The 26,499-nt window shown below is 46.5% G+C and overlaps 3 protein-coding genes across 3 annotated transcripts; all 3 read left to right on the forward strand.

The window, feature by feature from the left end:
* The first annotated feature begins 5,781 nt into the window (after positions 1-5,781).
* Positions 5,782-7,290, forward strand: LOC131327715 (protein MAINTENANCE OF MERISTEMS-like). The gene is made up of 4 exons (XM_058360854.1): positions 5,782-5,964; positions 6,230-6,874; positions 6,995-7,161; positions 7,263-7,290. The coding sequence occupies exons 1-4, from the start codon at positions 5,782-5,784 to the stop codon at positions 7,288-7,290; spliced, it is 1,023 nt and encodes a 340-aa protein (XP_058216837.1).
* Positions 7,291-24,200: 16,910 nt separating this feature from the next.
* Positions 24,201-25,320, forward strand: LOC131327716 (uncharacterized). The gene is made up of 2 exons (XM_058360855.1): positions 24,201-25,142; positions 25,243-25,320. The coding sequence occupies exons 1-2, from the start codon at positions 24,201-24,203 to the stop codon at positions 25,318-25,320; spliced, it is 1,020 nt and encodes a 339-aa protein (XP_058216838.1).
* A 135-nt stretch (positions 25,321-25,455) lies between these two features.
* Positions 25,456-26,222, forward strand: LOC131327717 (protein MAIN-LIKE 2-like). The gene is made up of 2 exons (XM_058360856.1): positions 25,456-25,881; positions 25,980-26,222. Exons 1-2 carry the CDS (start codon positions 25,456-25,458, stop codon positions 26,220-26,222), a joined length of 669 nt encoding a protein of 222 aa, XP_058216839.1.
* Positions 26,223-26,499: the final 277 nt, after the last annotated feature.

Consider the following 26,499-nt stretch of genomic DNA (forward strand, 5'->3'; position numbering starts at 1 on the left):
GCGTTGTTTGGCTGGGAAGGCTCCACCACAAACTCGAGAGTGCTTCATAATGCCTTGCCTAACGGGTTGAGAATTACACAGGGTATGTGACTTTGAAACCTTTCCATTAGTCAACATACCTCTACATTTGTGTAAACATACTCACCTACACTTTGTATGTCATTTGTAGGTCGTTACTATCTCATCGTGGCCGGTTACACTAATGGACGGGGATTATTAGCATCGTTCAGGTGTCAACGATACCACATTAACATTTGAAGGGAAGCACTTTGTGGCACAAAATGTGTAGGGGGATGAAGATGATTCATGCTCAGAATAGCACGAACCTGCAACGGCTACTTGTACCTCTTCACCTGAACCCTAATTCGTCGTCGGGACCCTAATTCATCATCAGGACCCTAATCTGCAAAATAGACAAGGGATGAGCGCACCTTTGCCCCTTGTGGCAAAGGCCCTCCAATGCCTAAGTTAGTATAAGTACTAGCAAAAAATCCTATTTATCAGTTGGAATGTTGTGAGATTGCAATGTATTGCGTACCTTTTACCTCTAGGTTTACCTCTTTATTTATAGATTCATAGATGCTTGCTGCCCAAGCATCCTTGTTGCCCTAGGATTCCTATCTCGTATAGGAAATCCTGGATATCTTGGATTCTCGTTCCCTTATTAGTTTATTACTTAAGAGTCCTTTTTGGACCCTTTTCCATAACTGGCCGAACATCCCATTCTTGTTGGATATCTTTTCCAGATCCTATACTCTCGGGATCTCATCCCTTACGAGATATTATGGTTTTGTAATCTTCCAGACTACTTCCTCTGCTCCAACTCTTGACTGGAGTTCTTTCCTTGTTCGGCTATCTCGTCGCCGAACAGACTGCCTGGACCGGTCACCTCATGTCCCTTTCTGCCGAACAAATAGCTTGGACCAATGACTTCTCATGCCATTTGTTTATATCACCGATCACCGCTCATGATGTTTTGTTTTTATCGTATTTATCCCGTGATGTACCACATGTTTGGCTATTGTTTTATCTGTTCGGGAATACCTCCCTACAAAATGTTGTGGAGAGATGCTTTGATGTGTGTATGGGGATGAAAACAATTGATGCCTAGAATTACACCAATTGGCAACGGTTACTCTTGCCTCTGCACCGGAACCCTAATTCGTCGTCGAAAACACTAATCTGTAAAACAGACAAGGGGTGAGCACACCTTTGCCTCTCGTGGCAAAGGCCCTCCGATGCCTAAGTTAGTATCACGTACTAGCAGATGAACCCTAATTATCAATAGAAAAATAATATGAATGCTTCATATTAGGTACGTTTACCTCTAGATTTACCTCGTATTTATAGATTCCTAGATGCTTGCTGCCCAAGCGTCCCTATTGCCCTAGGATTCCTATCTCGTATAGGAAACCTAGGATATCTTGGATTCTCGTTCTCTTATCAGTTCATTACCTTAGTCCTTTTAGGACTCTTTTCCATAACTGGACGAACATCCCATTCCAGTTGGGTATCTTTTCCAAATCCTACATTCTCGGGATCTCATTCTTTAATGGCATACCACTGTTTCTGGACCCTTCCAGAGCGTTCCCTTTGCTGCAACACTTGATTGGAGTTCTTTGTTTGTTCGGCTATCTCGTCGTCGAACAAACTACCTGGACCAGTCACTTCACATGTAATTGGTCATTTATCAATTACTTGGACCAATGTCTTATCAGGAGCTCCCCTCCTATCCGGCCTTCTCATTACCGAACAAGCTACTAGGACCAGTGACTTCACATGTCACTATTCCTTTATTAGTCCCTAGGTCCAATAACTTCTCATGTTTACTGGACCAAGACCCCGTACAACCTTCCTAGACCAATGATTTCTTAGGTCACTGGTCCACATCACCGACCATTGTCTTGCACCACGACTGTCCTTGTCGTATTATACCATGGTCCCACGTACCACATGTTCGGGCTTTATTTCTACCTTTTTGGGAATACCTCCCTACAATGTGCTTAAGATGAGATGTGGAATCTTGAGATCCTACCCTTTCTATCCTATTAGTGTAACGCCCCTGAATTTTGATCAATAAAAATTTCGTTAAATATTTGAATTTTATTTGAATTACTTATTTTCTCTGGAGTGGCTATATGATTTCTTGTTAATTATCGTCGTAGTTAAATTTTGGTCTCGACTAGAAACCCTACTTGACCAATTTAGTTAGTTTCTAAACTGCCTACTTGGAGGAACCGAGCAACCAACTCACCTAGTTACTAGATGAACCTTTTGGACCTTTATTCTTTATCCATTGGTCCATAATGGTTAGGGTAATTTTTATCCATTGGACAATAAGCTTTTCATTTTAATATTTGACTAAAAGTACATGTAGTCTTTTCAAAATCTTATTTAAGTATAAAAGTACTTGTACTTCTTTTATCCATTGGTCTTTAACCGCTAGGGAAACTATTACCCATTGGGTAATAGCCCAAATCTTCCAACAAGGTACAAGATTTTAATTAAATAATCAAGTATGAATTTTCCATGTGATTTTATGCATTAAACTATTGGGGTATATCTAAACCCTAGATTTTCAAAGTACTTTATTGACTAAACTAGTACTTGTACTCTATTATAAACTAATGGGGAGAATCCTAGCCTTTTATTTAATTGGGGTACTTGGTACCACACCTATATTTAAATATAGGGCTTTTGTCACATGTTTTAAAGGACTTTGATTATTTTAATATAAAAGTTTCCTAGTTACTATTGTCCATTGGACAATAAAAGTTAGGGGATTTATTATCCATTGGGTAATAGAGTTATTCTTTCATCTAGTACATGGGTTCATTAAATTAGTCTTTTATTTTTTTCCCATGTGATAAAGTACATAGTATTTTATTATGTAAAGTACTTATTAGCCTCAGTAGCCTTTAAGGCCTAAGATTCTCCTAAGTACTCTTTTATTATTTTATATTGGGGTTTTGTACCCAATTGGATTAATTTATTGGGGAGTGGATCTTCCTAGAGTACATTAGTATACTAGTCTAATTGTTTAGTCAAACATGTGCCTAATTGTAATTCTTTATTGAGTATTTGATTTGGTAAATCTAGTACTTTGGTACTTTTTACTTATTCTTTCTTGTTTATATATATATATATATATATAGTGTACTAGGAGAGAAAGAGAGAGAGACAGATGCCGAGAGAGAGGGAGAGAGAGATGCCGAGAGAGAGGAGAGAGAGAGGAGAGAGAGAAAGGAGGAAAGAGAGAGGAAATTTGATTGTACCTTCCATGATCTTTCTTCATCTTTTCAAACCCATGGGTGAATCTTTTTCCTAGCCAAAACTAACTCTCCTTTGTACTTCTATGATTTATTTAAAACCAAATCTTGTACCATTGTCTCTTTTCTTCCAACAAATCTTCCATAATCCCATCCAAGGACAAATCTTAGCCATGCAAGCCTAGGGTTAGGCTTTGATCTTTCAAAGATTGCATGACATGTGTCAAAATTTGATGTATGGAGAGTGAGAGGGGGGCCGGCCTTAGAGAGGGAGAGGGAGCCAAGATTTTTCCTATAAATAGGACCCCATTCCAAGCATTGAACTCACACCTTCAAGCTTTGCTCTTCCTTCTCTCTAGAATTTCTTTGTTCTTTCTTTGTTCTTCATGTTCTTGAGTTGTTCTTGAGTTCTTCAAGAAACTCAACCTAAGCCGCCACTAAACCGCCACTCGACCACCTTTCGATCCATAAAGTAGAGTAGTGTTAGTCAAGATTAGGTTTCGAGAGAGACCATTCTCTTTCGAAGCTTCCGAAGGCATACCGTAGGAAGTTACTTCGTCTGACCGCCGATTACCGTCTGTAAGCCGTTACTACCGCCTAGAAGAACGGTAAGGAAATCCTTACTTACTTCCTATTTACTTACTTACTCAAGTATAACATTGTTCTGAATTGCTAAGAAGAATGGTAGAATACCTCTACTCACTTCCCTAAGTTTAAGTAGATTCGAAAGATAGAACTTTTCGTTTGTTTAGAAGTATTTGTATTTTGATCTTTAAAATGATTAATGCATAAATGAATTGCTTGTATTACTTGTGGTGTGATTAAGCATAAGTGATTTCACTCCAAAGGCGTCCGTACATGTGGCGTTGTGCTTTGAATAAAGCATAAGTGATACACTCCAAGGGCGTCCGTACATGTGGCGTTATGCTATAAGTGGTATTGAGTTGGATGATCTTGTTAGAATGTTTCATGCTTACTTTTGTCCTACCGCGGAGTCTTTGCATGTAAACGAGACACGAGAACCGAGAAAGTAAAAACATGACACCTAGGGTGTGGTTAATGAAAGGGAATGTATTCCGAGGATGGAAATATTTTGAAACTACATAATGACCAGTTTTGGGTGGCATTATGTAAGTTGTGTGCGTGTGTAAAAGAAAGATTTGTGAAAAACTCAATGAGAACCCGGAGCGGCGGAATCATTTTGGGGATACTCGGGAACCCGGAGAGGCGGAACCGAGGGTTTAGATTTTGAAAACCCCAAATGGGAACCCGGAGCGGCGGAACCACTGTGGGATACTCGGGAACCCGGAGTGGCGGAACCGAGGGTTTTGAATTGTGTGCGTTCCCATGGGAACCCAGAGCGGTGGAACCATGGTGAGGTATGGCTTGGTTATCCGCGGTATGGAGCCAATGCAATGTGTGCCAATGGGAACCCGGGATGGCGGAACCATTGTGAGGATACTCGGGAACTTGGGACGGCGGAACCGAGGTTGGGTGTGTTAAAAACGATTTTTGAAAGGTTGATTTGTAAATGATAAGGTTGACACAGTCTACGATGAGTCGCGTAGGAGAAACACAGAAAATCTTAGACACCAACGATAGTTGATTAACGAATGTGGATGTGTCATTGTTAGCTGTGTATGCATGTATCATGTGGAAATCGATGATTATATAACCTGTTGTTTGTAAGTTACGGGATTGTACTGCTGAGCTTTTGTAGCTCACGGTGTTGCCTTTTTGGGGACCCTGACATGTTATATTGGTGGCGACGCCGGTATAATGTGTCAGACTTTGTAGATGATCAAGGTGAGCGTACACCTTGGAGGCCTTTGGAGCTGAAGAGCTGGTTCAGATGGAGGAGCAGGCGGAGCTGTAGTTAGGAACCTTAGTTCCCTTCCCTTGTGTAATAAAAGTACTCTCAGGAGAGTTATGATGTAATAAGAGCCAAACTCCATTTGATTTTATGAATAAAATGTCTTTTTAACGTACCCAAAATTCGGGGCGTTACAATTAGGATGATTCAATGTTGCATTGTCACAGCATGTTGCCTCCTCCACATGGCCGTGAGCAGCTCGATGGTGATTGGAGATGGTTCTGGAGGTGCCGGCGACAGTGGTGCTGGTGGTGATGGCGTGGGCCGAGTGGACTTCCGCCGAGGGACCCGGCGAAAGGTAAAAGTGTGGCAGCCGAGGAGGTAGAGACCACGAGGGTTCCATTTGTGTACCGGGAGGAGGATGTACTGTTCCGGCCAGCGGCTACATCATCGGGTCACAGGCCGATCACAAAACAGGATGTTGCAGAACTCCTGAGTGACGAACAACAAGCCCAACTTTTGGAGGATAACCCCGCGATAGGGGCTGCTATTTTGGAAGCCCAAGAGGAAGGAGAGAGGATGATAGCAGCTTCGGAGGCCGCGGCGAGGGCCGAGAGGGAGAGAACTGAGAAGGAGGAGGCTCTGAGAGGCATGGAGGCCGAGGAGAGGGTCGGAGCTAGGGTGTATGGGCCCTGAGTGATGGCAGTGTCAGAGGCAGAGAGTCTGACTCGTGTACCTTTTACAGCAGAGGGGTACATGCCACCCACGCCACACTTGTTTGTGCCATCGGGCTTTGCGGCATATAAGCCACGGCGGATGGAGTATGACCCCGAGCTCGTCCTGAGAGATCCCGAGACTCACATTTCAAGTAGTTGGACAAAGGTAAATTCCTAGAAAAGCCTCCTTTGTAGTTTCAAATTTGAATTTGCCCATTTGTGCTTGAATGTTAAAACATAAACGGTAATCTTCGAAAGAAAAGACCAAATTGTAATACCATGATCTTGACATCGAGTGCCATGCATTTAACATAATAACTTGAACCAATCATCTGTTGCCAGGCTGCATTGATTACCTAGAACTTGAGAATGAAAGCCTTGCATGCTGACATATCCTCTCGCTGCTTATTTTTATTTTGTGTCTGACACAGGAGAGAGCGAGGCAGAGGGATATCCGTGGTTTTGGAGGCGCGTGTAGCTCTTTGGCGCTATACCAGGGCTTGCCCGCCAGGGTGAGGCAGTTAGTGGATGAAGCAGGCTTCAGAGAGTTCATCCAGACGCATACTCTGCCCAGAAATGACCATGCCGTCCTAGTAGCACTTGCAGAGAGGTGGAGGGACACTACCAACTCCTTCCACCTACTACCCGGGGAGATGACAGTGACACCTGCTGACTTTACAGCGATCACTGGCTTGAGAGTTGGGGGCGAGCCTATCCCGTTTGACTTGGGCATTCACGAAGACCCAGTGGCCCTGGAGTGGTTCTTTGGAGAAGCACCCAAGATTGAGGAAGGGATGGCAAGGTATGGGCAGTTCACCAAATATCTCAAGAAAAAGGTGACAACTGAACAGGAAGCGGAGCAGATGGCCCGGGCATACCTATTGTATCTCTTTGGCGCGACCTTGTACCCGAATCGGCGCAGTAAAGTTCACTTGTCATACTTGTCTGCACTGAGAGATTTGAGAACAGCTTCGCGCTTTGACTGGGGTGGAGCGGCATTGGGCGCGGCCTATGGTTTCTTGGGCGACTCGTCGAGGACGGAGATGAGCACTGCTGGATATTGGAGAATCTGGGAGGTATGATTTCCATAGAGTAAAGCATAATTTCATATTACACTTGTATCCATTTGATTACATAACCTGCTTGATCGTCTTATTGTATGCACTGATGACTTGATTTGTTTGTGAACCATGCAGCTCTGGGCCTATGAGGTTTTGAACATGTGCCGCCCAGCATCCAAAAGCCTGGACTTGGGGATTCTCCCGCGTGCTCACATCTGGAGCAAGAAGAACATGGGAGAGAAGAAAGGGAGAGGTGACCTGAATAGCTTCCGGATATACCTAGACGAGCTCAAACCTCACAGGTATAAGCACAAAACTTGACTGAACAAAGTACAGATCTCTTTGTATTACTTTAATGCTGTCGCTGATCAATTCTTGCATTGTTTCCCTATCCTGTGTGCAGATTGAGTGGGATCCTTAGAGGGTGGTAGGGCCAGAGCCCGAGTACTTGGCTAGGAGCAGGGTTGTGACGGCTAGCAGAGTGTTGCTGGAGTCAGCCTTTGGTTGGCAGTGGTACTTGGGAGATCGGGTGACATGTTAGTCGCTCGGCTTCACTGAGTTCCAGGTGCCGGGGCCACTTCCACCATGGGCCTCACACACAGAGGAGTACACACTGGCTGAGTTGGAGATGTTTACACAGCCTGACACCGACCTGACACGCCAATTGCGACCTGAAATGGACTATGCGACATACCAGAGGGAGCGTTTGGCAGGGCCGCTGAGAGTCCGGGAGTTCAGAGAGGTCTGGAGTCAGGCTCATGGAGCTGCTGAGGAGAGGAGAGCCACAGGTGAGAGACAGAGTGGTGGCAAAGGCCGTGTGAGACGAGGCTTGAGTGGACCAATGAGAGGTGGGCCACCAGAGCTGCTGTGGAAGATAGCAGTGGTTGACTCTCAATGCAATCCAACCGAGCTACATCTAGCCCTGCCAAAGTTGAGCCTACACCGATTACTGTTCCAGTAAGACATTGTTGTTTCCTTTCATTGCATGTCACTAGAATTGAATTATCGCTGAATTGCCCCGATAACTCCCAATTCGCTATTGTAGGTACCAACTGAGTGGGCAAATGAAGCTGTTCGTCGCATGCTTGCACTGGAGAATGCAGTAAGAAGAGCAGCAAGTGGTTTGCCATTGGACTTGCGCTATCTAGCACCAACTCCACCACCAGCGGCTCAGAGATCTCAGGTATACCCTTCAGAAAATGATATAATCTTGTTTTCAATACTTGATGTATGCATTCCTGCTCGACACATACTATGATTTGATAGCCACTAATTTGAAATTGATCATACCTGCTTTCGAACATATGATATGCAATATGTATACTAATGCATAAAAAAAAAATTACAATGCAGGCACAAAGGCAGGCGGCTCCTAGGAGGAAAAGCGCCAGAGACCCTCCACCGAGAAAATTGGCAGAGAGGGCTCCGACTCCTCCAGTTACTACCAGGCGATAGACGAAAGGCCCACAGCCGACCATCGCGAGTGAGGAGGCAGCCCGAGAGGCTATGGCATGCGCAAAGGAGCGGTACCAAATCAAGATGCGCCAAAAGCCCTCGCAAGACAAGCCAGTCCGCAAGAAGCAACTAATCCTGCCTGAGGTCTCTAAGAAGGAGGACGAAGAGGAGGAAGGAGAAGAAGAAGAGGGAGAAGAGGGGTCATCCGATGACAGTGGCTCTGACGACACCACAGACGATCCCAGAAACAAGCAAGATCCGAGAGAGATAGACGATGACGACAGCGACGGAGATTGGCTCGGAGAGGATTGAGGGCTACTACGAAGCCTTCTTTACTTCCTGCACTTTTGATCTTTGCTTTGGGGCCTGCATGCCCAAGTAGATAGGTAGATGATGGGCGAATAGGCCCCAGCTGACATTTGATAGCTGTTTTGAGGCCTACGTGCCTTTTTGATTCGTGGGCGGGTGTGCCCAAGTAGACATGATGATTTTGATCGGCCGAAGTGCCAAACATGCAGTAGTTTTCTTCATCTCGACTTGGATAGATCATAGTTTAGCTATAAAATTTGCATTTTCGCGGTTTATTTACTCTTGCAGTAGATTAGAGCAGATAAAACACCGCTAATACTAAACTTGCATTGATGACATGCTGAGACTGCTTACAGACACATAAACACGTATAGATGAGACTAGCTCAGGAGAAAAATCGGGGATACACCCTAGGACACGAGGACATAGAAAATAAAATGAAATTTTGGGCAACAACAAACCAAAATTCAAAATACTCCAGCTTTGATAAAACCGACACTTCTATGAGGTCAAACATGTACAATATGACTTGGACAAATCAACGGAACTGAACAATACATCCCGGAGCAAAGTTTAGACCAAAAAGTGCTAAAAATGACACAAAAATGGACACAATATGCAAAATACGACCTGATTACATCCCGGATTGAAACCGACACCTCCGTACAGTCACATTAGGCTCACATAACCTGTACAGCATGAGAGAATGGGGCGAAAGCCTTTGAAACAAATTTTGACCTCTCGAAACCCCAATTTGACCTTGAAATGGGCCACCGAGGGTCCAAAATCTTTGTTGAACGTGATACTCTTAATCTGACACTTGGACACAGTCACATATACCAATAATGACTTGCCGGAGTCATTAAAAGTACAAAATACCCATTAGAACGGAAAATGACCAAACTTGGTCAGTAGCTGCTGTAATCTGCCAAATTGTAGACTGAACCATCGCGCGATGGAGGAACAATCGCGTGATGAAGTGAGTCTGTCGCGCGACAATCCTTTGCTGTTAAGCCATCTTTGTTTGACCCATCTTGATTCTGAGACGTTGAAAGCCTTGTCACTGTCCTTGGTCGTCCAGGATACATCTAGGGCAATTCACAGGTGTGCCCTAGCATTGAAAGGGGGCAATGCCATCTTGCTTGGATATTTGCCTTGGAAAAGGAAGATATTTCACCAAGCCTTGGCTATAAAAGAGTATGCCCCTGCAAATGTGAGGCACATCCTCCCAGAGCCAGCACTTTCAACACCTCTATCATGGCAAATAACCTTCCAGTCTTGATCAGCCCATGGCTAACGGCCTTTGTAGCTGGAGATTGGCTATCATTTCGATTTCACGGGCTGGCTGCTTTTCGTTTTCTTCGAAACGTCAGGGTCCGCCCCGAAATTCTGATGGCAACGCTACAGTTCTGGGACCCAGAGGTTCATGTTTTTAGGTTCAGGGACAACGAGCTGTGCCCAACCGTGGAAGAATTCCAAGCATATCTCCAGGGGTTTGGTTCGAGCGTGATTGTCGTACCACCTTACAGGAAGAGCATGTCAAAACTTTTGCAGTCATGTCTCGACATTTTGAGGGGAGCAGCCGAAAGTCTATTAACTGAGGGGCAAATCAACATCATGCACCTGATGGAGTGGTATGGGCCTGAAGGGAACACAGAGGACACCGCCCTGCAGGCTCGACGCCGATTTGCCCTAACGATCAGTGTGCTGGCCGCTTACTTGCTAGTATCTCAGAATGGGTGAGTCAACCCCTCGCTAGTGAGCGTTGCCACCCAAATGGTTACTCGAAGGAATATGGTGCTGCTGGTTCTAGCAGAGACACTCATGGGCTTGGATTTGGTTTCTACTGGCCAAACAAACGTATTCGGCGGTAGTCCACTCCTACTGCAGGTAAACTCTCACTCAGCTCGCCTTTTTCCAGTTTTCGCACATTTACCTTTTACGTCGTCTCTCGACTTAGGTCATATCGGGGCTCCTTACTTGTTTTCTCACTCGAGTTTTATATGGCTCCTTGTCTTTTACCCTCTCATACAAATATAGCTATCCGACAAATTGGGATTGCTCACAGCACCAGAGGCAAACTGGCCTCATTTGCCCGGTCGGATGCATCAGCGCAGGATGATCTATCCGGAGATGTCTGTGAACCAGTGGTACACGTTCATGAAGGAAATGCTACCGAATGAGATCATCTGGAGGCATGAGGCCCTGAACATTCCAGACATGGCTCTTAATTCTGCAGGTTTCGAGAGGATGGTGATAGCCGAATTGACCGTTTTCACATTCTACATTCCCGGTCGCATTCTCCGTCAGCTAGGGATAAGTCAAGGACTGCACCGAGCCGGAATCGAAACTTTCAACATTCCTGCATTCACTACATGGAACTTGGCCGGATATGAGAACAATTGGGGCCTGCGGCAACTTGGCGGAGCAGAACCAGATTTCAGCACAGAGCTCATGCATCGATACAAAGCGTGGCTACGAAGGAAAATCGCGAGAAGACAGAGTGATGACTGACTCCCGATAGACTCTAATGATCTAGAATAAACTGTGAGCTTATCAAGGCCTCTATCATTTTATTCTGTTTTTATGCTTAACTGTGTTTAAAAACTTTGCTTAGTTGTGTAATAGAAGTAGCAGTTTGAATAAAATCGAAAGATTTAAACTTTCTCCTCTTGATCCAAATGTTGAACACCACGCCACTTTGAATGTTGAAGAAAATTCCAAAATGGCAAACCACGGATCAAGTTGATGGAATGTGACCGAATCTCACGAAGCGACTGCCTACGTATCCTCTTTCAAGGAATCAGGTCAAAACGTAGTTCAAGTTTAGGTTCGCTTGAGTATTTTACCTCTCTTTTTACGCTCTAACTTTTGCCTAGTGCGGCCACTTCGGGTTTTTGGCCTAGCGAGCTTTTGAATATTGCCTATTTATTTTTGCCTGAACCACCTTCTCAGGTTTTCGATTCAGCAGGCTTGCTCTAATTTTTGCTTGGAACCGCCCCCCTTTGTGGTTTTTGGCCCAACGAGCTTCTCTCAGGGGTAGTAATGCTTGAGTTGATCTAGGTTCACCAAAGTGGAGAACTCATTGCCGTTGAGGTCTATAAGTTGAGCTGCTCCCCCAAAAAGGATGGTCTTGATAATGTAAGGCCCTGAACGCTTCGGACGAAACTTGCCACGGGGATCGAATACGGGCGCCTGAATCTCCTTTGCAACCATGTCTCCCTCAACCAAGTCCCTAGACTTCACCTTCTTGTTGAAAGCTTGTGCAATCCTTCACTGATACCCCTGAACATGATATAAGGCACGGAGTCTCCTCTCATCGAAAAGCATGAGTTCAACAAACCTCCCGCTGAGCCATTCAGATTCCGTGAGTCCGCACTCTGCCATGATTCTCAATGATGGCACCTCAAGCTCGATATGGAGTACCGCCTCCATCCCGTAAACTAAATAATAGGGTGTCTCTCCTGTCGATGTTCGAATTGACGTCCGATACCCCCAAAGTGCTAGAGGTAGTTGCTCATGCCAATCCCGGGCAAATTCAGCAGACGTTTTGATAATCGTCACAATGTTCTTGTTTGCCGCTTCAACAGCTCCATTCGTTTGAGGGCGATAAACAGTAGAATGATGGACTTGGATTTTGAACTCATCGAACAATTCCAAAACCCTGCCTTTGAAATGAGTCCCGTTATCTAACATAAATGCTTGAGGTACACCGTATCGATAGATGATGTTCTTCCTGATAAAATGGGCAACCTGAACCGCAGTTAGGGTTTTGTAGGATTCGACTTCTACCCACTTGGTAAAGTAATCTATCGCTACCAACATGAACCTGTGCCCATTCGAAGAAGACAGTTTGATCATGCCTATGACATCAATGCTCCACACAGAGAAAGGCTAAGGAGAAGTCATGCCAAAGAGGTTAGAAGGGGGGACATGCATTAGATTGGCATGGATTTGGCACTTATGACAATGCCGTACATAATCCACACACTGGGATTCCATCGTAGACCAGAAATAACCCTGTCGTAGGATTTTCCTAGCAAGCATGACACCACTCATATGAGGACCGCAGACTCCTTCATGAACTTCTTCCATAATCCTTGTGGCTTTAGAGCCATCGACACAGAGTTTGTGCATCCCACAATGGGATCTCTTGTATAACTTCCCTCCACAAAGGATGTACTGAGCAGCTATCCTTCATAACGTGAGTTGATCCTTCTTAGAAGCTTCAGTTGGATACTCCCCACTTTCAACAAAATTCCATATATCATGATACCAGGGTAGGCCATCATCTACGTCATCGATGGCATTGACATACTAATAGGTAGGACAGTCCCGCTGTTCGATGAGAATAGGGCGGAGTTTGACACCTAAAGGAAGTTCAACAATGGAAGCCAAGGTTGCTAAGGCATCAGCAAATTGATTCTTCAAGCGGGGAATATGAGTAAAAGTAACCTTATTAAAATGAGGAATGAGATCTTCCAAGTCCTGATGATAAAGTTTCAACTTCTCTTCACGAACTTTCTAGTCCCCATTGGCTTGAGACACAACAAGATTGGAATCACCAATGACCTCGAGTTTTTCCACACCGAGGGTAAAAGCGGCCTCCATACCAACAATACAGGCCTCATACTCAGCTTGGTTGTTTGTGACATTGAAATTGAGCTCATACTCAGCTTGGCGTTGGCAGTACTCTGATCCCATATCCCTTCTGGTTGGTTGCTCCATCAAAGTAGAGTGTCCACACGTCTTCGACAACTGTTAGCACTTCCTCATATGGGAACACAAAAGCTGAGTCCTTTGGTCCATCAACAGGGTGATCTGCCAAAAATTCCGCGACTGCTCGTCCCTTGACGGATTTCCTCGTAACATACTCAAGATCGAACTCTACCAATAAGAGCAACCAACGTGCTAACTTACCAGTAAGTGATGGCTTCTCAAAGAAATACTTGAGAGGATCCATTCGAGAAATCAATTTCACTGGATAAGCCAGCATGTAGTGTCTCAACTTCTTAAAAGCCCAAACAAGAGCCCAACATGTCTTTTCCAGAGCTGTGTAGCGTTCTTCACATCCGACCATCTTCTTACTTAAGTAATAAATGGCCTTTTTGTCACCCTTATCTCCTTCTTGAGCTAGTGAACACCCCATAGACGAAGGATTCACAGAAATATAAAGTATCAAAGGCTTCCCGGGAATCGGCGGCATGAGGGCCGGAGGATTCTGCAAGTAATTCTGAATGGATGTGAAAGCCGCTTGACAGTTGTCTGTCCATACAAACGGAGTGTTCTTCTTTAGAAGACGAAACATCGGCTCGCAAGTCAAAGTTAACTTGGCGATGAATCTGCTGATGAACTGAACCTTCCCTAAAAAGCTCCGCACTCCCTTTTCAAACTCTGGTGGCTTCATCTTTAATACAGCCTCAATCTTTGACGGGTCGACTGCAATCCCACGAGTAGTGATCAAAAAGCCAAGCATTTTACCTGCTGTGACTCCAAAAGTACACTTCTACAGATTGAGACGCATTTTATACTTACGGAGTCGTTCGAAGAACAGGGACATGCCCCTCACAAGTTTTTGACTTGGCGATCATGTCATCTACATAGACCTCAACTTCTTTGTGCATCATGTCGTGCAAAATGGTCATAGCAGTGCGCTGATAAGTAGGACCGGCATTTTTCAAACCAAACGGCATGACCAAATAGCAGTAAGTCCCCCATTCAGTGATGAATGTTGTCTTCTCACAGTCTTCTGGTGCCATGAGAATCTGATTATAACCCGAGAAACCATCCATAAACGAGAGCATGGCATGTCCCGCCGTATTGTCAACAAGCACATCAATATGCGGTAGGGGAACATCATCTTTAGGGCTCGCCCTGTTCAAATCCCTGAAATCGACGCATACTCGAATTTGTCCATTCTTCTTAGGTACTGACACAATGTTGGCGACCCAGGTAGGGTATTGAGAAACCATAAGAAAACCAGCGTCGATATGCTTAGTGACCTCATCCTTGATCTTCTGCACCCAATCCGGCCTCATCCGCCATAGTTTTTGTTTTATGGGTTTAGCATTTGGCAGCAGAGGAATTTGATGCTCCATTATCTGTGGGTCAATGCCGGGCATGTCTTGATGAGACCATGCGAAGATATCACTGAACTCCGTGAGCAGTTCTTTGAAATCCTGGTATTTCTCTGGGGACAAAGTGGAGCCCACTTGAACCATTCGAGGATCGTTTTCATCTTTCAAATTTAAAGAAACTAAATCTTCTTTTAACGCCTGAGCATGCCTTTGATCTTCCCTTTCGATGAAGGCACAGACTTCCTTGGGAATATCCCCATTGAAATCTATCCTTTCATCATCAGGGTCGACACAGTTTATGTATAAATCATCAAAGTAGTCAGAAGTAGGCTCTTTCATTCCAAAAGGCCCCTTAAGGCTACTAAGTACAGCAGAGTCAAACTCAAAATAAAAGCTTTGACGTGGAGGGCCAAGAGGCACAAACTCCGACTCAAAGCTAGACTCAGAAGACTTCGTGTCAGACTCAAACTCAGACACATCATCAATGCAAGTTAAGCGCGGTTTGAAAATGCAATTTTTAAGGCTACCCTTGGCTTCTGTAATAAGAGAGGTGGGATCCTCGAGGGCATCGGGCCCAAGCATGAGCACTTCGACTTCTTCAGCTTTCTCGGCCAAACCCACTTGGGAGAACTCATGAAATAGCTGCTCCAAGCTTCCCTGATTGAAAGATCCCAGCTAGTCAGTCTTGACCTTCGGCTGGTTGAGCTTCTTCTTGAATTCCATCCTTGCTGGCTCCTCATCACTATCCGACTAGGTGTCATTAGCGAAAATCTCAAAACTCGGTAGCAGCTCCCCAGTCTTTGAGTCGATAAAGGGCTCAGCCTACCCTGTGTAAACAGTGTTTCCCTTCTCATAGACGAAGTAGCTGTCAGGATCACCATAGAGGGTTCGAGGCTTTCCCGCACATTTCCTTTTTTTGGCATCATTGGCTCAGGCAATGTACCCCAAACCAAAACGGCCCTCACAGGTAGGAAAGGTAGGGAATTACGGGATCCCTTGTTGGTGAATTCTTAAGCCCAGCCCAGGTAGATAGGACATCCTTCTCATGATATCCAAAGCAACAGAGCTTATGATGAAGTCCCCATCCACGTTGATGGCCAAAACAGAGCCAGATGTGTCAAAGGAGAAACCTCCAAGATCCACGTCCTCTTCACCGTGCATAATTCCCAAAACTGGAGTACCATCCTCCTTGAGCGGGCGAATGCCTGAGTCCCCGTAAATTGTTAACGTGCTAGTAGGAAGTCCCAGCATAACTTTTTGATGGAGAGTAGATGGCACAGCCATGATGTCATCTATGGATCCACGATCTACCAAGCAGAAGGTTGAAAGTGGCAGGGATGTCAACAACATGGAATTCAACATCCATTTCAAAGCCCTCAGCATCGAGCTTGAGCATCAGCGTACCCTCGACCACACGACGAGTGCTATCGTATGCCTTAACGGCCAAATTGGAAGGTGCAAAGTCTTTTTTAGTCAATCCCAGACGGTAAGCCACCCTTAAAGGGCAAACATTGATTATTGAGCCACTGTCGATGAGAACAATCGGAACCCAGAGCCCTCGGCATTTGACAATGATGTGCAAGGGGCGATTGTGATCGACCCTTTCAACCGGCAGATCCTTATTGGTGAAGAACACGGTGTGTTTGGAAGTAGGTGGGAGGATGAGAGATATCATCGCTTCGGGAGTGATATCAGCTGGAATCTCAAGACGGGAAAGAGTGTGGCAAAGTTTCTGTCGATGTTCACGGGAAGAACAAATCAGTGCCCAGATTGATATAGCAGCGGGAATCTGCTCAAGTTGTTTCTGAATCATGTCCGTATCCAAGGTGCCAGCAGGTACCTCAAGTGGTGCAGACCTTGGGAAGGTAGAGGGCTCGTTCCTTTGGTTAGAAGGGTTAGACGAGCTTCCAGCCTGTAGATTAGCAGACTGAAAAATCCGTCCACTCCTCGTAACATTGTGAACGTTTCCCAAAGAGGGCATGACCTGAGGGTCTTGATCAATATCCCAGAGGTCAGCAGGGATTTCACCCAGTTTGCGCTTCCCTTTGTCAGTCAGTGATGCCATCGTAGGCACTTCCAAGTCTAAACCCAAATCCTCAGCCAAATCCTTTACCAAAAGTGTGTCCCAAAAGTCCAAATCCTTGACCGCCGGGACCTCTGCAATAGGTTCTGAGTTGGCGATGAAGGGAACATCCCAAAGTTTGCCATCAGCTAAAGAACGATTGACCATCCAAACCTCTACCCCCACTTGGATATTGACTATATCATCGACATCCCAAAGATCGACTGGCGGGATAAGGTCCGTGACCATGATACTGCAGTCTTCCCTAGTCAAGAAAAAAGAACTGTAAATCGTGGAAGCCCTTCATTAACGATGTAGAAAGTGGGGTCCTGCTCGACATCAGATACCGAGTTGCAGAGCCTGTCGATGGTAGAAGGGAGAAAGCATTCCCTTAAGACACGAGATTCTTCTTGAACAAAATCGTCCTCAACAAAGTGAGTCATGTAATCTGGTAAAGCATAGCCTTGAAGAGGATTAGTGTCAAAATCCAACGGAAATTGCCAAGTGGGTTCAGGATCCCAACAGTATTCCTCTTCGGGAAGCAAAGGTTCAGGCTGTTGGAACAGCATATACAAGGAAATACCATCCAAAGGATCAAGCATCGCCTGGTTGTGTCCGACCTGCCATTCTTCATCCCAAGCCTGGTCATGCTGAGGGAGCGGGAGATACTCGGGGTGTAACGGGAATCCCTCTAGCTCAAGGTGGTTCCATTCTTGGATTAAAGGAGCAACATAATTATCATCGTCGGCTATAGACCAACCCACGGCCTGCATGCTGAGCTCAGGGTCTTGCTCAAAGAATGTTGGTAGAGCAGCCCTGAATTGGGTTTCAAAGTTTCGAGAAGAACTAGGATCCATTATGATCGGGATAGGATCACGACGAGTCGAGGTAGGACCAAGTCATATAGGCTGAATAGGGTCATCATGGAGATCACCAATGATTTCGTTGAAGAGATCGAAGCCTATCTGCAGGAGTTGAAGAGTTGGATTTGGACGAGAAGGTTCCCCAATGAACATGAGTTCTGCTTCTGGCTTCGATGGTATAGTTACGACCGGTTTGGGCTGGTTCACTGGGATTATATGGTCAGTAGGGTTGAATATGGTAGAGCGAGGGTCATTTTGAGTGGGGCTGGAGGATATGTGGTTGATATGTGGAGCAGCATTGTGCTTTGACATGGAATTGGAAAGGATGTTTGATTTTTGAGATGGTGGAGGTGGAGCCTGAAGGGTCCCTGTAGGGGGATGAAAACAATGGGTGTTTCGAGTAGCACCTAATTGCAACGGCTACTCGTGTCTCTTCATCGGAACCCTAGTTCGTTGCCTGAACCCTAATCTGCAAAAACAGATAAAAGGTGAGCGCACCTTTGCCTCTCGTGGCAAAGGCCCTCCGATGCCTAAGTGAGTATCACGTACTAGTAATCGAACCTTAATTATCAGTAGGAAAAATAATTTGAATGCCACGTATTGCGTACCTCTTACTTCTAGGTTTACCTCATATTTATAGATTCATGGATGCTTGTTGCCCAGGCATCCGTGTTGCTCTAGGTTTCCTACCTCGTATAGGAAACCATAATATCTTGGACTCTCGTTCCTTTATTAGTTCATTACTGTAGTTCGTTTAGGACTCTTTTCCATATCTGGCCGAACATCCCACTCTCGTTGGGTATCCTATCTAGATCCTATATTCTCGGGATCTCATCTTTTACATGAAATGACTACTCTGGAATCTTCTAGAGTACTCCCTCTGCTCCTACTCTTGATTGGAGCTCTTTCCTTGTTCGGCTCTCTCGTAGCCAAACAGACTGCCTGGGCCGGCTACTTCACATATAACATTGGTCTTTGTTTAGCTATTTGGACCAATATAACAGTATGTCACTATCTGCCGAATAGTCAGTTTAGACTAATGACTTCTCATGCCATTAGTCCATATCGCCGACCATCGCTCAACCTGATTTTAATCGTGTTTAACCCATGATCCCTCGTATCACGTGCTTGATTATTACTTTATCTGTTCGGGAATACCTCCCTACAATTGTTCCCCAGCTTTGCTTGTTGCCACTATTCGGGGACTACAAGTAAAGCTTAAATTAGACCTTGAGGTGAGCTCCTTGAGTTCCATGTAGATATAATACCCAAACCCATTGATGTTTTTGGCGGTTTAATCATCATTTCCTCAAAGTAGTGTTTCCACGTGGCATATTTCGCACGTCTTGTATTTAATTCTGACTGACGTTTCGGCTAAAAACGACGTCAGAACGGCATCCGTTGAAGCCTTCTTTCCATTACTTTTCTTGTAACGGTGTGAGAGGAGACATCTCGTCTCCGTTCCTTCCACTTTAAACCCCTAGAAAGGATACTTTTGGATTTTTCACCAAAACTTGAACCCTTTCTTTCTCTCTTTAAAACTAGGCAAAAATAACCCGCCTCACATCCGCCATCGCCGTCGTCTGCAAGTTCGATTGCGTCCCAGGGAATCTTCATAGTATCTTTGTAAGATCCTCGTTCTTACTTCATTTTTTAGTCCATTCTGAGATCTCAGAACCGCTGGTTTCTAGGGCTAGTTCATACCCTTTTCTGATTTCATAGCTTTCTTTTGGTTACCTCTATGGCGGATGACAATGAAAACCTTCCTAAACCCAGTAAGTTTAGAAAACTCTGTGAAACTCCTACTGCCATGGCAGCATTTAGGGCAGAGTATAACGTCCTAGACAATGTGGGCCTCGAACTTGCCCCATTGGGAGCAGATAGGGACGATGGCTCATGGGATAGAATGTGTATCCCTATTGTGGCCATTGTCGAGGGTGGGGTTCGATTTCCACTTCACCCACTTCTCCGCCAGATCCTGAATTGGTATCGTCTCACCCCCATGCAAGTTTCTATGAACGTATTTAGGCTTGTAATGGGAGTAATAGCTCTGAATAGAATTCTGGGGACTCAGTTAGGAATTTGGGATATTCAGTGGTGGTATAGCATAGTGCTAAACCCCGATTACAACACATATTACTTCAATGTCAGAAGAGCAGAAGAGCAGAAAAGTGTCTCGTGCTAAATCTGCCTGATTCTGCTCGTGACCATGAGATTGACTTCCTCTACGTTACCGGAGCATTCGAGCCAATAGAGGAAGATGGCCAGGTGGTGGGCCTTCATTGCCCCCATATTTGGGGCTACCCATGTATGCTCCTGATTTTTTTGCTCTACTTATAATTTCTTTCCACTGTTTTCCTCTTTTTGTATTTAAACCATACCTGTGCTTTAATTTGCAGCGGATAACGCCAACAAACGTCCCAGGCGTGTGCCAAGTTATGTCCGAACAACGGATATTAACAGGATCTTGAAATATACAGGTGAGCCCAGTACCCTAACAGCTGGTCGAGGTCGCAACGCGGACGTTCTATTAGGATACGATCCTGCATACAGAGGGGTTATTGACAGAAGACTCGCCAACCTAAGTACTAGTACTGCCTCAACTTCGACTGCTTCCCAACCACGGAGTTCGAGATCCCATGCTGGAGTTACTGTTGCCGGACAACCAGGTGAAGTTCCCGTCTCCGAGGGCATCCCATTGCCTCGCTTAATCCTTAGAAGATCCTCACAACGTCAAGCCGTCTTTCAACGACAACCCGAACAACCAGCCATTGACCTTGATACCAGTCAATCATCGTCATCCGATTATTCCCCGTCTCCGCCAAATTCAGGTACAATGTCCCATCAACCCATAAACCTTAGCTCTCTCCTGACTGTTTCTGCCCGGAGACGGGGCTCTGGGAGGGCAGCATCAACCGGGCATGCTCCTCCCCCACCCCGTCGTACCAGGGGTGGCTCTACCCAGTCTTCCTCTTCTCCTCGAGGGTCTGATATTGTTCATGAAGCTGGTGATGCTCATCGGGACAAACGTCCTAGAGTAGAAGACTTCAGTGATGCCGCCGGACAAGCCGCAGCTTCGATTCCAGCCCCTATCGCCGAGTACCCAAGCATTACCTCAAACTTGGGCCCCTCAATTCACCAGGGGTGATTGGTTCGTTCATGTTGGGGATAGTGCAAGTTCTTTTGAAACTGCACTTGTACTTGCCCAAGGCCTTCTGCTGCCTGTCGATATGCAAAAGGAGTTTGGATCTCCACCTAATCGGCTCATCTCCACTGGTCTTGTCAGTGGGATAAAGGTAAAGTATTATCATTACTTTATGCATGCTCCATGTTCCCCTTATTTACTATTACAGTGTTGTCACTATTTTTGGACATCTCTCAGTTCATTCAAAAAATGATTACATTGGGAGAGAAGTTCCAAGATGCAGATGCTGAAAGGATCAGGTTGTTAAACGACAACACTAGGCTGCTCCGTACAATCTCAAGACTAGAGAGAGAAAGAGACAAAGCCAAGGCTGATTTTGAAGAGGCGAAAGGAAAACTCGGAACAGCTGAAGCTAGCCTCAATCAGGCTTTGTCAGAAATGGACAGGACCAAACAAGCTGCTTATTGTGGGCTACCACAGCCCCGGGTGAGATCGGGGCGGCCCAAAAAAAAAACACATACCGCTCCGGCTAATTGATTTGAAAATTTTGAAGAGTCGCCACCCGGATTTATGGTTCGCCACCCGAGAAACCGTTTTTGATTTGAAAATTGATTGACTTGAATTGAAAACCAGAGATCATTCGAGGGTTCGGAAGCCATGTTACGAGGGGGGAAGGGTTTTACGGCACCCCCCCTCGCCCGACGCGATGTCGGTCTCTACTAAACGTTTATGGGATTTTTCAAATGGATTTTGTTTCGTTAAACATGTAGCAGGTATCCATAAGTGTAGCAAATAGAAGGTGTATGCTGGTGCTTGTGTACAAGGAGTGATGAAATGATGATGGGCATATGCATGCTGGCAAAGCAGTATAAACTGCTACTGGATCAACTCTCGAGCGCTTGAGAGTACTCTCGAGCGCTTGGGAGTGCTACTGACCAAATCCTGTAGAGTTTGTTAGTCTCGAATAAGATGCCAAATAACGGTGTACACTGGTGCATGTGTATGGGAGGGTGATTATGTGATGAAAGACAGCAAGATAACAGGGAATGAAACACTCCTCACTGGCTTCACTCTCGAGCGCTTAAGAGCATTCTCGAGCGCTTGGGAGTGCACTTTCTGTTAGCACTGACACAACACAATGTAAAGACTACAAAATGAAATACTGTTACACAGACCACTGGCTCAGAAGAGGACTTGAAAAACTGAGATGGGACCTCAAGTTTTTCAAGTCATGTATCCTTGCCATTACACAAACGGATCTACAATTCTAAAAGAGCAAATGTACACATCTATACATGCAGAAGCTCAGAAAACTGGGAGAGTGAAATGCAATGGCATGCATGCACTCCTGAGCACTTGGGAATGGATCCGAGCGCTTGGGAGTGAGCTGCATGCCAGCTTACTCTCAAACGAAAAAAAAATGGTAATGCTGCACCATAAAAACATCCTTATCTGAGTTTTTAACAAGAGAGGATCTTATTTTTAACTTAGGAAAACTTTATTCTTACTTGAAATTTGTAAGAAACATTTCTGTTTTAGAAAAAATGATCTTCTGTGTCTACATGCTAGAATAAAACCATTTCGTTTAAAAGTGCATCTCACCCCAGCCTACTGCTTACCAAAATGCCATGCATGGGAGTGAAAACTATCCCGAGCGCTCAGGAGCACTCTGGAGCGCTCGAGAGTGTTTCCAGTAGGGGTTTTGGGAAAACATTATTCATGGACTCTTTGCTCTTGCCTTTTCACTAAGGTCTCCCAACCATGCACCAGTATTAAGGACTGGGACAGGCTGAGAGACCCCCCTCAGAAGGGAGAACAACCTCTTGATTTGAACCAAGGATAGAAATGTTTCTACCTTTATTTGACACTTTGCTCCTTGGATGGTTTTGAAAGGTGAATGTGGAGATCAGAAACTGAGAGTGCTCTGGATTTCTTGCCTTTTCCTTTGATGATTTTGAAAGAGACCTTTGAAGTTGGGCAAGAAGTTTTTTGTTTTTGAGACCTTTTCCTTTGAACAAGAAAGAGGGAAGAAGAGGAGTTTAGAGAGAGAAGATTTTCGTCCCCCCCTCTATTTGCTTTTGCTGAAAGACAAGGTGTATATATATAGAGGATATAACCCATGGTTTTGATAATCAAGTGATTTTGAAATAAATCCATTTTTAAAGAAAGAAATCTTCAGCTGATCTCTTCTCTGACTGAGGTTGAGTGTTGACTCACCTCAGCCGGTGCAATGATGGCTTGCATGGATAGTAGGAATCTTCTTCACCCATTGGGCACTGGGAGAGGTCTCGAGCGCTTTGGAGTGGTCTCGAGCGCTTGAGAGTGAGTCAGGCCAGTGGTTTTTGGAAAACAGTTTGGAGCGCTTGGGACTGCTTCAAAGCGCTTGGGAATGATTTTGGTCATTTCCTCCAAGGAGCAACGTCTCAATTGGTACATGGCTTGTTCTGATCCATATTCATCATCGGGGAGCCCCAGGGCCACAAATTAAGGAAATTTGACAAGTCCAAATTGGGGTGTCTACAGTTGCCCCTCTTTGGACGGCGCTTGGCATCATGTTTGGATGCGAGTGTCGTCCAAAGATCGAGACAACCCAATTCGAGCCAAATCAAATCCTCAATTTACGAATCAAATGCAAATAAAAAGCATACAAGCACTCAATGCACAGGGTCGTGTCTTTTCAGACTGCCTACGTACCCCATTTGTAGGGATCAGACCAGCGTAGTTCTTTGGGGCAAATGCAAACACGTGTGATGCATGCATTGGAAAGAGATCGACAAATGCTTTGATAACGATAGAAACAAGAAATGGGGCCCATCCGTTACTCTGTCTGGTGGACCAAATGATGAAAGGAGTATTACGCGTTGGGTAAAACTTCTTGCGAATACATCGACGATTGTAGAATTTAGGAAACTTTTATCGACCTCTAAGCAGGAATTATTTTTTTTTTTTTGCAAACTAGGATGATCCAGAATAGATCACGAAACAAAATCCGCCATCGATTGCTCTGTCTCGACTCGGATTTAAACAGGACTGAGATTGATTTTGTAAAAATTCTTGAAGGACAATGATCATTAATCAAGGCGAAATGCATGAGCTTACGAAAAGCAACAAAAAGAGTCAAGCACTGGTGACCCACTCCCGAGCGCTTGGGAGTGGTGTCGAGCGCTCGGGACCATTGCTGGGGTCCACCGCCCTTTCATCTTCCTCTTTTGATTCGGGGGTTAAGACCCTGGTTCTCGAGCGCTCGAGAACCAGATCGATCGATCTCATCTCTCTCGACCGCTCTCACTCTCTCGACTTTCTCACTCTCTTAATCCTCTCGACTCTCTCACTCTCTTAATCCTCTCGACTCTCTCGACTCTCTCAATCCTCTCGACTCTCTCACTCCTCTCAATCCTCTCCCAATCCTCTCAACTCTCTCACTCTTGGTATGGCAAGGGGGAACGAAGACAGGGCGGTCGGCGGCGGCGAAGGGACGGATGTCATCGGTCAGGAGGTCACCGTTGGTGCCACGGCGGTGGCAGCTGGGGGGAATGGCGGTGGCGCAGGGGCGGAGCCCAGCGGCGGGGACGCCACGGTCGGTGCCACAGTGGCGGCGGCTGCTGGTGACCCTGGGGTCGCCGGAGGGAGTCCAGTGGCGGTCGCTGCCGGTGAGGGTGCAGAGGTGGCAGCAGTGGAGGGCTCCGTCAGCGGGGACGGAGGTTCGGGCAGTGGAGTCGGGGGTTCGGGCAGGCCTCTTACCCCTATCGTGGAGGAGTTGTTTGCGGCTGCCGAGCGGGCGAGCGACGGGGGGATAGCCGACCTCGGTGGTGAGGAGGTAGTTGTCGGACAGTTCAGCGAGACGCTGGTGCTGAGGACGGCGACGGTGTTGGAGCCGAGGAGTGGGGATAGCGGGATCGGGTCCTCACGCCCTGTTCCCTTCGCGGACGGGGACTTCCTAGAGGACGTGGAGCCCCGGGATGTCTTGGACGCGCTTGGTCTCGACTCTGTGGTTGCAGCGGTGCTGAAGGACGCTAGCACGCCTGAGGACCGGGCTTCGGCGTCGCTTTTAGGGGCTTTACTGAGCGGAGCGGGCTCGGGCGCCCAGAAGGTGGTTGTACCGGAGGCGGAGGCATTGGGAGGGGATAGGGTGGCTGCCGAGGTGGCTGCTGAAGTACGGGTTACCGCGGTAAACGAGGCGAAAGCCTACTTGGAGGGGCGGGGAGGCTACCTGGCGAGGGAGGGGCCCGAGTTCACTCCGGCTACGTATGCTCCTCGACTACACTTCTTTGAGCCTGTGGGGATGACGGCTTACGTCCCCGGCTACGCTGACTACCCTAAGGAGATGCTCCTCCGGGACCGAGCTTCACACATCTCCTCTGGCTGGGTCACGGTGAGTTTTCGATCACTATCTTTTCTTGAATCCCGCAATTTACTTTAAATTTTATTTCCTGCTCGAGATCTAATGCTATTTTCTTGCTTTGTTGAAACAGCGCACGATGGACGTGTACGGCCACGGGGGCTCAGCCAGCTCACTGGCGCACTTCAGGGCCTTGCCTGAGAGGGTGTGAGCACTGGTGGAGGCAGCAGGGTTTGGACCCTTCGTACAGCTGCTGACAGTGGTGAGGGTGGACCGGGCTGTGCTTATAGCGCTGGCGGAGAGGTGGTGGGACACCACCAACACCTTCCACTTCCGGTTCGGGGAGATGACAGTGACGCCACTCGACTTCGCGGCGATCACAGGGCTCAGAGTTGGAGGAGACCCGATCCCTTATGACTCGAGTCTGGTGCTGGACGACGCGGCTCTGAGGTGGTTCCTCGGGCAAGTGCCACGCCACAGCGGGGGGATGGCAACTTACGGGCAGTTCGTGGAGTACTGGGACCACGAGCCTGCGACCGATGAGGAGGCGGCCCAGATGGCCCGGGCATACTTGCTATACTTGTTCGGGGCTTCTCTGTTCCCGAACAGGCGTAGCCGGGTGCACCTGTGCTATCTAGCGGGCTTGGTCGACTTGGGACAGGCGGGACGCTTCGACTGGGGAGGTGCTGCTCTGTGCACGCTCTACTGTCTCCTTGGAGCTGCTTCTCGCGGGGTTGGAGACACAGTTGGAGGGTACTGGCGGGTGTTTGAGGTATGATTTTGAATTATTGCTTTTGAATTACTTTCGACTGCTTTTCGACTTGAATTATGCATTTGAGATTGATTCGACTTGAATTACAAAACTTGCAGCTTTGGGCTTACGAGGTTCTCGGGATGTTCCCACCCGAGAATACTTGTACGGACTCGAACTTACTCCCACGCGGCTTAGCCTGGGGTAAGGCATACCGGAGAGCAAAGGAGCGACGAGGAGAGGTGATGACTTTCCGGCGCTGGCTGGACAACCTGACAGGGGTTGTGGTACGATCGACATCTCTTGCTTTTCTTTTAGCAAATTTTTCGGCGAGTAGACTTATGAATGAATCCAAAATTTGAATTGCAAGTTCGCTGGGACCGGTGGGCAGGGATGGAGGCTGACTTCCTTCCGAGGAGTCGGGAGGTGATGCAGAGCAGGGTCTTACTGGAGTGCCCACTGGGCTGGCAGTGGTACCTGGGGGATCGAGTGACTCGACAGTCACTTGGTCTTCCAGCGTTCGTGGTTCCCGGGCTGCTTCCTCCACGCGTGCAGAGGACTGAGTCCTACACTCGTGATGAGCTTGAGCTGTTCACCGTGCCGAACACGGATCTGGAGAGGCACCTGCGACGCTTCTTG

The sequence above is a fragment of the Rhododendron vialii genome, chromosome 5a (genome assembly GCF_030253575.1).
Source record: "Rhododendron vialii isolate Sample 1 chromosome 5a, ASM3025357v1".
Taxonomy (NCBI): domain Eukaryota; kingdom Viridiplantae; phylum Streptophyta; class Magnoliopsida; order Ericales; family Ericaceae; genus Rhododendron; species Rhododendron vialii.

Excerpts from the sequence above, each read along its gene's own strand:
- LOC131327715 (XM_058360854.1), top strand. The coding sequence starts at position 5,782 with ATGGCAGTGTCAGAGGCAGAGAGTCTGACTCGTGTACCTTTTACAGCA. Across the intron at positions 5,965-6,229 it reads TTTCAAGTAGTTGGACAAAG|GAGAGAGCGAGGCAGAGGGA; the intron begins GTAAATTCCTAG and ends TGTCTGACACAG. Across the intron at positions 7,162-7,262 it reads GACGAGCTCAAACCTCACAG|ATTGAGTGGGATCCTTAGAG; the intron begins GTATAAGCACAA and ends TCCTGTGTGCAG.
- LOC131327716 (XM_058360855.1), top strand. The coding sequence starts at position 24,201 with ATGGCAAGGGGGAACGAAGACAGGGCGGTCGGCGGCGGCGAAGGGACG. Across the intron at positions 25,143-25,242 it reads TCTCCTCTGGCTGGGTCACG|CGCACGATGGACGTGTACGG; the intron begins GTGAGTTTTCGA and ends TTGTTGAAACAG.
- LOC131327717 (XM_058360856.1), top strand. The coding sequence starts at position 25,456 with ATGACAGTGACGCCACTCGACTTCGCGGCGATCACAGGGCTCAGAGTT. Across the intron at positions 25,882-25,979 it reads GGTACTGGCGGGTGTTTGAG|CTTTGGGCTTACGAGGTTCT; the intron begins GTATGATTTTGA and ends CAAAACTTGCAG.